General features: G+C 40.9%; 1 protein-coding gene across 31 annotated transcripts in view; it reads right to left on the bottom strand.

Moving 5' to 3' along the window:
- Nucleotides 1-201: 201 nt before the first annotated feature.
- Malt1 (MALT1 paracaspase) overlaps nucleotides 202-13102 on the bottom strand; it is a 54062-nt gene continuing 41161 nt past the window's right edge. For 3 of the 31 annotated variants that reach the window (XM_087592741.1, XM_087592742.1, XM_087592751.1), the window contains 4 exons: nucleotides 9254-9403; nucleotides 6181-6338; nucleotides 4032-4157; nucleotides 202-3282 (listed from right to left, as the gene is read on the bottom strand). In XM_087592741.1, coding sequence (XP_087448867.1) covers nucleotides 2845-3282; nucleotides 4032-4157; nucleotides 6181-6338; nucleotides 9254-9403 — 872 coding nt within the window. In that variant the 3' untranslated portion in view covers nucleotides 202-2844. 31 annotated transcript variants of the gene reach the window in all.

Here is a 13102-nt window from a genome sequence, read left to right as displayed (position 1 = left end):
CAGACTTATTTTTTTTCTGCAGTGCTGTGGATCAAACCCAAGACTTTGGCTGTGCTAGCAGGCACCCTAACTGAGCTATATCCACAGCCAACGTGAATTAGAAACAAACACCTTTAGAATCATGACATAGAACATGCATGCCGCACCAGTACTCATACATAAGAGTGTGTTTATAGAAAGATAAACATGTGTCCTCAGGAGAAAGTTATCAAAACTGGGCATCTTTATAATAGTTGCATACATCTGTATTTTAAGTTACACAACAGTTGTTCAGTATATACAATTAGGAAAACACAGCTAAGCAAACAAGAATATAATCCCAATGCAGATAAACTGTTATGCTGTTCTGGGTTGCTACACAGAATATTTTGTACATTAAAAACTGGTCATGTTAAATATGCATTTTTGTTTTTACAAAGTAATTCTGGAGTGAATACAATTCACTTTTAACTTATCTTTTTCTTTTTTTTTTTTTTTTTTTTTTTTTTTTGGTTCTTTTTTTTTCGGAGCTGGGGACCGAACCCAGGGCCTTGCGCTTCTTAGGCAAGCGCTCTACCACTGAGCTAAATCCCCAGCCCCATCTTTTTCTTTTAAAGATTTATTATGTATACAGTGTCCTGCCTGCATATATGCCTGCAGGCCAGAAAAGGGCACCAGACATCATTATAGACACTTGTGAGCCACCATGTGGTTCTCAGGACCTCTGGAAGAGCAGCCAGTGCTCGTAACCTCTGAGCTATCTCTCCAGCCTCCGTAACTTATCTATGGATTGTCTCAGATAACAGGAGACAATACACAAATACCAGGCTGTTTGTTAAGAGAACCCACGAAAGTAAAACAACAGTCATGTTAAACCTGTCCTCATGTACACGGCACGGACCTAAGCTCTGGCTATGGGATTTGACAAGGATTTGTGACTTACTGACAAGGTTACCTGGCTTTTATGCTCAAGCCAGAGACTTGAAAGGTCACACACTTTAAAGAGGTTGAGGGAAGGTCCATATGCTGGCCTTTTTCTGTTAGTTTGACACAAACTAGTCCTTTTGGAAGAGGAACCTCAACTGAGAAAATGCCTTCATCAGGTTGGCTTGTAGGGTCTGTGGTGCATTTCCTTGATTGATGAGTAATCAATCACACTGTGGGTTGTTAGTCCTACATGCTGTAAGGAAGCAGGCTGAGCAAGCCCTGGAGAGCAAGCCAATAAGCAGCACTCGTCCATGGCCTCTCCATCAGTGACTTTCCTTAGTGATGGAGTATCACCTGAATTGTAAGCTGAAATAAATCTTTTCTTCCCCACTTGTGTTTGGTCATAGTGTTTACCATAGTAACAGAAACCCCACGACAGTCCAAATGCCTACTTTCTGTGCTAGCATTCTCCCAAGACCTTTGTGTGTATGTATGTATGTTGTGTGAGTGCATATGCATACACACAACTGGACACTGAAGTTGACAGTGGCTGTCTTCCTCAGCTGCTTCCTACCTTGTTTAGACAGCCTTGATTTGGCTAGCCGAACAGCTCAGGGAATTGCCTGTCTACACCCTCAACCTTTTATGCAGATGCTGGGGATCCAATCTCTGGTCTTCACCCTTGGCACTCTATTAATTGAGCCATTACCCTAGCTCTAAGACTGTTTTGTTTTTGTTTTTGTTTTTTTTGAGACAGGTTTCTTAGTGTAGCCCTGGCTGTCCTGGACTTTCTTTGTAGACCAGGATGGCCTCGAACTCACAGAGGTCTACTTGCCTCTGTTTCCTGAGTGCTGGGATTAAAGGCATGCACCATCACAGTCTGGCAAAACCACTTGTAGAGCAGAAAGCACTGGAAGAAAAACTTGAGACTAGAACTGAGACTTCAGTTGTGCTCCAGTAAGACAGCTAGCCTCTAGCTGGTTTTCCCCTTGATAAAATGAAGTTATTAAGCCCAATGACTGAAAGGTTCTCTCTGGGGATGAGAGATGTTAAGAGCACTTGGAGGGGAAATAGGTTCAGCTCCTAACACTCACACTGAGTGGCTTACACCTGCCTGTAATTCCAGTTCCAGGACCTGATGCCCTCTTCTGGTCTCCATTAGTACACATACACACTGAGACTCCCACATATACACATAAATAAAATAACTCTGAAAAAGAGAAAGGGTTCTCTTTTGGTGTTAGCAACATAACTCAATCTATAATAACGCCATTTCACGGCTCTTCTGAGTGGTCAAAATGAAACCATCTGATACACATACACATTTACTCTAATAACACATTTTCCCCTCCAGTAACGATGAGCAGGTCCAGGGCCTTCCACACGTTAGCTGAGCACTGCACCATTGAGCACTATTTACAGGCCCCATACTTCATTTTTTTTTTTTTTTTGGTTCTTTTTTTCGGAGCTGGGGACCGAACCCAGGGCCTTGCGCTTCCTAGGTAAGCGCTCTACCACTGAGCTAAATCCCCAGCCCCCCATTTTTACAGAACAAATTAATTCACAAAGCCTTAAAACAGGACAAAAGCAAGAGAGTCTGGTTAAATAATGTAATCTTTTTTTTGCTTTTGTTTTTGTTAGGCAGGATTTCTCTGTATCTCTGGCTGCCCTGGAACTCACTATGTATACCAGGCTGGTCTCGAACTCAGAGATCTGCCCCTTCCTCTGCCTTCTGAGTGCTGAGATTAAAGATGTGTACCACCACTGCCCAGCTTAAATAATGTAATTCTAAAGTTTCATATTCCTGAGAACTTGCTATAAAAACAGTTGCTAGTTTTCTCTCCATACGTACGCATTTGCCTTTTCACCACACCTTATTTATAAGTGTTAAATTATGTGAGTTTACTCTAACTATTCTAATTTTCAAAAACATGAAGGTCAGTTTTCAGAAATCATAAGCCTGTCAGAAAAACTGAACGGCATTTCATCAGTCGTCTCTACAGGCACATTACTTCTACCAAACTGGCAGTAGTGGTGGGGGGGATAGTTGGAAATGAACGCATGTGGAGTCCGGCTGCAATGGCACCTGTCTGGTGGCATAGCACTGTCTGAGTTGCCGAGCTGAGAATGGTACACATCGTGGAAGGAGTCTTGGGAGGAATGGAAGTGCCCTGCTCCTGCTGAGGTAGATGTGGAGCTGTGGCAAGTCTCATCAGGCATGGGACAGGCTTGGAGGCAAGTCTTCCTGCCCAGTCCTCGATGCATGTCTAACTTGGCGATAAGAGGTTTCCCGACACTCACTTCCTGCTTCTCTTCCACAGTGTCTTCTAGTCCTGAATACTGGTAGGATAAACAGACTGTGAAGATCAGATGTTCCTAAAAATGAAAAGAGGTGTATCACGTTTATTAACTGTGGAAACCGTAACAGATCACCCCCACCCTACCCCAAAGCCCCATTCAGCTCCCTCTCTGAGGTTCCAAATCCAGGTGGCATCCTTTCCAACTCCCCCAAAGCAAAGAGGCAGGCTGTATCATTCAATTCTTATCTGTTTAATCCAATTCTAGTTCTTGCTAAAGTAAGTTGCAAACCCCGAGATTTCTTCCCACTTCTGATGCACTGTGAAAGGCGTTTCCAGCATTTGAGGCACTGGGATCTCATCCTTCCCATAACTAGAGACAGGCTCCTTCAATGTGAAAATCCTCTGCTTCCATGCACATTTAAGCCTAAGCTGCTGGAACACACTACTAGACAGTAACTCAGCTAGATAATGGAGGAGAGGCGAAACAGAACGTTTCTCATTTGTTAGTCGGCAAGAACTAGAAGAAAGAGCAATTCCTATTTTAGCTTGCTATATGTTTTGTAGACGCTAAAACAAAGGAAACTGCTTAAAAAGGTATCTCATTCAAAAGTGGACTATCTACTCTGTGTTCAACTTCTCAACAGCATAGAAGACAGAGTCCCCAGGCCAGCATCAGAGGCAGAATTTAATGCCAAATACCACTGGGAAGACCCACTGTGGCTTAGTCACTGCTGCTCCAGTTTAATCCCCAAACTGAGCAGCTCATCCCTGGATGAGCCACAATCAGCTTTTGTCAGCTGCTATGAATGGAGAGGCAGTAGTAACCTTTAGTTTTTGTAGTGAGCTGAGTCTAGTATAGAGGCAGTGCTTGGGGAGCTCTTTGGACACTAAGTAGCTGCCAGTTTCTTCTGGAGTCCCCTTATTGGCATGTTTTGGATCAATATCTAGGTCCTATAAAAACAAAAACAAGAACAAGTCAGTGGATCTCAATGATGCAATCAATGGAAGTTATAACACTGTCCATTAGATAAAATGTCTTTAGAGATGCTGTTCTCTCCTGAGCGCGGGCTTGAATAGGGAATCCCTTATCTAGGACTAAAGAAACATGAAAATAATTTTCTAAGGTCATATATTGCCAAAGGAATTCTAGATTCTATACCTTTTTTAAGTAGTTACATTAAAAATACTCAAGTTATTTCTTTTTTTTTTTTTTTTTTGGTTCTTTTTTTCGGAGCTGGGGACCGAACCCAGGGCCTTGCGCTTCCTAGGTAAGCGCTCTACCACTGAGCTAAATCCCCAGCCCCTACTCAAGTTATTTCTAAAATGACAGTTGCCTTTTAAACTATTCTTTGAAACACTTTGTAACCTGTTCCAGTTTCCTTTTCAGTCTTGGATTCTCTCTCTTTACTATCATGTTGAGAAGTTGCAGGGAGATTCATACCCGTAGGATACTTAGAATAAATGAGCAAGATAAAAATTACCTCCTTTCTTCTTTCTATAGCTAACCCACTAGTGAAAAACAAGGGGCGCTCTGCTCCTCCAGAGGAAGCCTGTGGTCTTCTCTGGCCCAGCACTCAAGGGAGGTCTACCCTACACACTGTAGCTATGACAGCAGGCAAGGTGGACTGTCTAATTTGGGGGTTCCATGTTACATAATTTGCACTCACATGAAGCTATGCCCTTCATGAAGCCTTTATAAGTAATATAAGTGATATTTGTGATTTCTTTTTCTCTTAGTCCTTGCTTACTTCTTAATTTGTCACTCATACACAGGGGAATAAATACCTATTTATTGGTTCCTTTAAACTAGTCCAAAGCGATATCAGAATTAAATGTTTGGAAAGGACAGATTTCTGTTCTTCCTATGGCTACCATAGCTTGACAAGTCTTTTATTTGTTTTTAACTGTATATGTATATGTATATGTATATGTATATGTATATGTATATGTGTATATGTACGTGTGCCCGGGTGAGTGCATGTTATCACATTGATATGGGTACATCTGGAGGCCAAAGGATGCTGGATGTCCTGGAACTAGACTTACAGGTGTTGTGACCAGGCTGATGTGGGTGCTGAACGCCATTCCTCTGCTCGAGCAGGAAGTGTCCTTACCTCTGAGACATCTCTGCAGCTCTAGTGGTGAGTTGTATGTTCTAATAATGTCACCCAGGACGTTTTTTTATACACACATCCACACCCACATGGCCCTTGCATATATATTACACTTTTCTCACATTTGAAATTCTATTTAGAGAATATACTAAAGACATCCTTTCTGAGTGAATTAGAAATCAAGTTTAGACTCTTCTAATTGGACAAACCTAAGGTGTTGTGGCAGCTACTAAACACTAAGCAGGTCAGTGTTACACGGGATAGCTTCATATGAGCACGTAAACTTCGTTCACACTTATCACTGACTTTTATGGGGTTTGTTTTCTGGTTCCTTTGGCTTTTTTTTTTCCCCCTGGGACAGAGTTTCTCTTTGTAGCCCTGGCTATCCTGGAATTCACTTTGTAGACCAGGCTGGCCTCGAACTCACAGAAATACACATGCCTCTGCCTCCCAAGCACTGGAATTAAAGGAGTGCACCATCACTGCTGAGCTGGACTTTTATGTTTTTTTTTTTTTTAAAGATTTATTTATTATATATAAGTACACTGTCACTGTCTTCAGACACACCAGAAGAGGGCATCAGATCTCATTACAGATGGTTGTGAGCCACCATGTGGTTGCTGAACTCAGGACCTTGGGAAGAGCAGTCAGTGCTCTTAACCCCTGAGCCATCTCTCCAGCCCCAACTTTTATGTTTTTAAAAGTTTATTATTTAGTGATTTTTTCCTTTGATAGAACACAGGGCCTTACCCCTGCCAGGCAAGCACTGTATCTCCAAGCTATAACTTCATTTCAAAGTTTAGTCTTTAATGAGCAAAAAGTTACTACTGTATTTTAGACATAAGAAGCAAGAGACTTACAAGAGGGAAGTCAGTAACATAGGCGTCGCACATTATTATCTCAGGTGGCTTGTGGACTATACTTGTGTAGATTATCATGACGTTGGAGAACTCGGCAGCAAATCCTAACTGAATATGAACACCACACTGAAACTTAAGGCACATACTCTCTGGCAGTTCTGGAAAAGAACAGTAGAAACAACTTATAAAAATATCACTTCTTGGGGAAGCCCTGGGTCCTGCTAAGACTGAACCCCCAGTGAACTAGATTGTTGGGGGGGAGGGTGACAAGGGGGGGGAGGATGGGGAGGGGAACACCCATAAAGAAGGGGAGGGGGGGGATGTTTGCCCGGAAACCGGGAAAGGGAATAACAATTGAAATGTAAATAAGAAATACCCGGGGCTGGGGATTTAGCTCAGTGGTAGAGTGCTTACCTAGGAAGCGCAAGGCCCTGGGTTCGGTCCCCAGCTCCGAAAAAAAAAAAAAAAAAAAAAAAAAGAACCAAAAAAAAAAAAAAAAAGAAATACCCAATTTAATAAAGATGGAGAAAAAATATTATAAAAAATATCACTTAAGGAGTAGCTGGTAAATTTACTGATAGATCATAAATATCTGTATGGGCAGAACAGGTTAGATTCTTTGCTTAAAAATATTACATAATGTGGGTTGGGGATTTAGCTCAGTGGTAGAGCGCTTGCCTCGGAAGCTCAAGGCCCTGGGTTTGGTCCCCAGCTCCGAAAAAAAAAGGAAAAAACAAACAAACAAACAAAAAATTACATAATGTTACTATGAAAACATACACACACAAATAGACTAAAACTTTTTATTTACTATAATTCTTTGCCATATGGTTTTCCTAGTAGTAATAAAATATACGTAGACTTTTATTAATGACTTGATCTTTGTGACAAGAACATGTGTGTGTGTGTGTGTGTGTGTGTGTGTGTGTGTGTGTGTGTGTGTGTGTGTGGTGTGATGATGCTGGGGATAAAGTCCAGGGTCTTGCACATTCTAGGTAAGCAATCTACGATTAAGGTAAAACCTCATGCACTGACAAGAATTGTTATGAAGTGTATGTTACAAACTGACTATGATAACGTGTTAACTAGTCATTCTGCTACTCCTGAACAGCTTCAGAATTTTGGAATTTTGATATTTTTCTATTAGCCAATATTTCATAGATTTAATGCTTCAGACTTGTTGGGGATTGCTCTTTCATGGTTCTTACATATGCCATACTGTTTTTAATTGACAGGAAATATAAATATACTTGTTTCACTAAAACATTTTTTTTCTTTTTTTCTTGAGACAAGGTTTCTCTTTGTAGGCCTACCTGTCCTAGAACTTGCTCTGTTGACTAGGCTGGCTTTGAGTTTACAGATATCCCCCTGCCTCTGCCTCCTGAGTGCTGGGATTAAAGGTGTGTACCATCACCACCCAGCTTACTAAAACATTTCTAAAACAGGGTTAGGTTTTTTAAAGTCTGTGTAGGATTAAAATATGAAATAATTGATTTAAGTATATCTCCCTCTGGTTTTTGAGATAGGGTGATAGGGTCTGTGTAGCCTAGACTGACTTGGAACTCTCTAACGAGACCAGGATAGCTTTTAACTTTCAATCCCCTGCCTCAGGGTCTCAAGGGCTGGGATTGCGGTGTGTACCATCACACCCATTTGGTTTGTCTTATGAAAGGCTTTGTTTATTGCTGAGTTTATTTAATTTTAATTTTGTGGTGTGGTGCTGAGACCTCCACCTCAGACTGCATGTGTGACAGGTTAACACTTCAGCTACTGAGGTATGCCCTAGCGACACCTTAATGTCTATCCTCACCACTGTAATTTTGTTTGTGTTGTTCAGATAAAAGTATGTATATATATATATACACACACACATATATGTATATATATATATTTGTGGAAAAGACAATTTTAACTGTTTGTGCAATTATCTAATGGTGATATATTTATAGCATTTTACCTTACAATGTGCTCTAACATTGTTAATTTGCCAAAAATTATGAGAACAAAGTATTATAAAGATTTTAAGAACAGAAGTTCAAGGAACACATTACTTTTCAACCTTCTCTACATAAGAGATTCAGAGTAGATACCTGGGAATTTTACGGAAAATCCCAAGTCCATCCTTCAGGCAGTAACTCAAGCTTATTATTCTACACCAAAGAAAAACCACCAGAAGGGTCATTAAGCTACAGATATGATTTTCTCTTCATTTTTTTCTTGTCTTTGCCACTCCATCCACCACTTAAGTGTCATAGATAGCATGACAATAGTAGTTATGAGTGTGTTGGCTCCACAGGAGAACTTGTAGTCACCATCAATGACCGTATGCAACAAGGACTGCTTCTTAGACAAGCTGAGCATATGGTAGACTTGAGACCTGCCTGACTCCTGACCGTTGCATATTTAACAGTGACAGTGTGGAGAAGTCAAAGGCTTGCCTGCATCCCACAAAAATAAAAATTTAAGCTCACTTTCAGAACAGAAGAATTAAACACAATTACATACGTTTTAGAGTTCTAGGCCAGCCTGGGCTACCTTTTTCAAAAGACAAAAACAAAAACATCAAAAAATAAAATCAGTTTTCACTAATAGTTAAATAGTAAATGAAACAATCAGGTATTTCTAGCATGAATCAATGAAACATTAGTTTTGGACTGCCTACTAGATGAACACTCGTTCTTTTGAGGGAACATCTTGCCATGTGTCCAGACTATCTGTGAACTCATGATCTTCCTGTCTTAGCCTTCCAAGTGCTGGGATTACAGGCCCACAGCACTATACCTGGTCCCCACTCACCCCAATCTCACTGTGAAATTTAGGAGAAACCTGTTTACTTAGAATAAAAAGATTTAGGATTAAAAAGATAAGCTTACAGCTAGCTGAGCATGGACTCACCTTGAAGCTCAGCACCCAGGAAGCAGAGGTAAGTGTATCTGTGAATTGAGGCCAGCCTGGTCTATAGTTCAGGCCAGGCAGGGCTACACAGAGACACTGCCTCAACAACCAAAGCAAAATAAACAAACAAGAAACAGAGTGAAAAGAACATCCTCACAAGAAGCAGACTCTGGCTTACCGTGAGCCTTGGCCCACTGCAGATTGCGTACCAGAGCCTCTGCAGAGCAAGGAGCTCCCTGGATTGGATCAGTCAGTGCTCTCTTTTCAGATAAGCTGCTGCGAATCTCTAGAGCTTGTCTGCCTTTGGTAAGGTGGCATTTACCCATATCTGAAAGACAAGAAGGTGGACATGTTTTAGAGACTGATTCTTCTGTTATATCTAAAATATTTAGGCCAAGGCTAACTATTCAAGGCTAGCCTGATCTACAGAGCAAGCTCCAGTACAGCCAGATCACAGATAGAAGTGATGTCTCAAAAAACAGAACAAAACCAAAATGAAACAAAGCAAGGAAGCTATGCTCTCAGTATTTTTTAGTATGCTTTTTATACCTGGGAAGATTTTTGTATACCTGTATGTACCAATTTAAACTTAAAAATTTGGGGGGCTGGAGAGATGGCTCAGAGGTTAAGAGCACTGATTGCTCTTCTAGTGGTCCTGAGTTCACTTCCCAGCAACCATGTGGTGGCTCATAACCATCTATAATGGGATCTGATGCCCTCTTCTGGTGTGTCTGAAGATAGCTACAGTGTACTCATATACATAAAATAAATAAATCTTAAAAAAAAGACTTGCTTTATTAAACTTAAAATTTATTATATTTTTGGTATGAGTAAATGATAATTTATTGATTCTACTTCTGTTTATTTTTAGGGGGGAGCTGGGGAAGTTCTTTTTGTTTTCTGAGACAGGGTTTCTCTGCATAGTCCTGGTTGACCTGGAGCTTGCTCTGTCGACCAGGCTGGCCACAAACTCAGGGATCCACCTGCCTCTGCCTCATGACTTCCCAGCCTACTTCCGTACATTATGCCATGAATTATTAATGAGTAGTAAAATTAGGAGAGATAGTGTGTTTTTGTAATCTTCAATCAGTATATGTAGGGAGAACAAAGATTATGTTAAAGATTCTTATTGGTTAAAAAGGAAAGATACAGAAAGAAGTTAAAGAAGAAGACAAAGAAACAGGAAGACTTAACCAAATAAAAAAACTGGATGGCTGAAAAAGTTAAAAATTTAGGTATGGTGGTACATTCCTGTAGTCATAGCATTAGGAAGGGAGAGACAGGAGGACTGCAAGTTCCAGGCCAGCATGGACTATGTAGGGGAGAATGCGTAAGCAAAACAAAACCATCCAATTAACCACCACCACCACCACCACCACCACCACCAACAACAACAACAAAGGTAAAAATGAACTAAAATTTTTAGTTTCAAGAAAAGATCACCACCTTTGCATTTAGATGTCTGTTGCTACCTCTAAAAGTTAGAGCCAAAGCAGAGTCAGATGAAATGTTTGGAAGTAAATGTTTAAGAAACAGCATATAGTCAGTCAAAAGGAAGCTCATGTGGCCCTATTAACATGGTGGAAAGTGTTCTTAAGAAACAAGTGTGTACACCCTTCATAATAGTCCCAAATAATATAAAGTACCTCGGTGTGACTTTCACCAAGCAAGTGAAAAGATCTGTATGATAAGAACTTCAAGCCTCTGAAGAAAGAAATTGAAGAAGATCTCAGAAGATGGAAAGATCTCCCATGCTCATGGATTGGCAGGATTAATATAGTAAAAATGGCCATTTTACCAAAAGCAATCTACAGATTCAATGCAATCCCCATCAAAATACCAATCCAATTCTTCAAAGAGTTAGACAGAACAATTTGCAAATTCATCTGGAATAACAAAAAACCCAGGATAGCTAAAACTATCCTCAACAATAAAAAGACTTGAGGGGGAATCACTATCCCTGAACTCAAGCAGTATTACAGAGCAATAGTGATAAAAACTGCATGGTATTGGTACAGAGACAGACAGACAGACCAATGGAATAGAATTGATGACCCAGAAATGAACCCACACACCTATGGTCACTTGATTTTTGACAAAGGAGCCAAATGCATCCAATGGAAAAAAGATAGCATTTTCAGCAAATGGTGCTAGTTCAATTGGAGGTCAACATGTAGAAGAATGCAGATCAATCCATGCTTATCACCCTGTACGAAGTTTAAGTTCAAGTGGATTAAGGACCTCCACATCAAACCAGATACACTCAAACTAATAGAAGAAAAACTAGGGAAGCATCTGGAACACATGGGCACTGGAGAAAATTTCCTGAACAAAACACCAATGGCTTATGCTCTAAGATCAAGAATCGACAAATGGGATCTCATAAAACTGCAATGCTTCTGTAAGGCAAAGGACACTGGGGTTAGGACAAAACGGCAACCAACAGATTGGGAAAAGATCTTTACCAATCCTACAACTGATAGAGGGCTTAAATCCAAAATATACAAAGAACTCAAGAAGTTAGACCGCAGGGAGACAAATAACCCTATTAAAAAATGGGATTCAGAGCTAAACAAAGAATTCACAGCTGAGGAATGCCGAATGGCTGAGAAACACCTAAAGAAATGTTCAACATCTTTAGTCATAAGGGAAATGCAAATCAAAACAACCCCGAGATTTCACCTCACACCAGTGAGAATGGCTAAGATCAAAAACTCAGGTGACAGCAAATGCTGGTGAGGATGTGGAGAAAGAGGAACACTCCTCCATTGTTGGTGGGATTGCAGACTGGTACAACCATTCTGGAAATCAGTCTGGAGGTTCCTCAGAAAATTGGACATTGAACTACCTGAGGACCCAGCTATACCTCTTTTGGGCATATACCCAAAAGATGCCCCAACATATAAAAAAGACACATACTCCACTATGTTCATAGCAGCCTTATTTATAATAGCCAGAAGCTGGAAAGAACCCAGATGCCCTTCAACAGAGGAATGGATACAGAAAATGTGGTACATCTACACAATGGAATATTACTCAGCCATCAAAAACAATGACTTTATGAAATTTATAGGCAAATGGGTGGAACTGGAAAATATCATCCTGAGTGAGGTAACCCAATCACAGAAAAACACACATGGTATGCACTCATTGATAAGTGGCTATTAGCCCAAATGCTTGAATTACCCTAGCTGCACAGAACACATGAAACTCAAGAAGGATGACCAAAATGTGAATGCTTCACTCCTTCTTTAAAAGGGGAACAAGAATACCCTTGGCAGGGAATAGAGAGGCAAAGATTAAAACAGACACAGAAGGAACACCCATTCAGAGCCTGCCCCACACGTGGCCCATACGTATACAGTCACCTAATTAGACAAGATGGACGAAGCAAAGAAGTGCAGACCGACAGGAACCGGATGTAGATCTCTCCTGAAGAGACACAGCCAGAATACAGCAAATACAGAGGCAAATGCCAGCAGCAAACCACTGAACTGAGAATAGGACCCCCGTTGAAGGAATCAGAGAAAGGACTGGAAGAGCTTGAAGGGGCTCGAGACCCCATATGAACAACAATGCCAAGCAACCAGAGCTTCCAGGGACTAAGCCACTACCTAAAGACTATACATGGACTGACCCTGGACTCTAACCTCATAGGTAGCAATGAATAGCCCAGTAAGAGCCAGTGGAAGGGGAAGCCCTTGGTCCTGCTAAGACTGAACCCCCAGTGAACGTGATTGTTGGGGGAAGGGCGGTAATGGGGGGAGGATGGGGAGGGGAACACGCATAAAGAAGGGGAGGGGAAGGGGTTAAGGGGATGTTGGCCCGGGAAAGGGAATAACATTCGAAATGTAAATAAGAAATACTCAAGTTAATAAAAAAAAAAAAAAGAAACAAGTGTGTGTTAATCTTCTGATGTTAGAAACAGAAGAACAGAGCACTTTCAAAGCAAGGTGAAGTACAATAAATGAAGCAGAAATGAATGGCACACCAGCTAATGAGGAATTAGAGGAAATCAGCAAGCCAA

Source organism: Rattus norvegicus, chromosome 18 (assembly GCF_021556685.1).
Source record: "Rattus norvegicus strain SHRSP/BbbUtx chromosome 18, alternate assembly SHRSP_T2T, whole genome shotgun sequence".
Taxonomy (NCBI): Eukaryota; Metazoa; Chordata; class Mammalia; order Rodentia; family Muridae; genus Rattus; species Rattus norvegicus.
The sequence above is the reverse complement of the archived record's forward strand: the minus strand, read 5'-3'. Positions and strand labels throughout refer to the sequence as shown.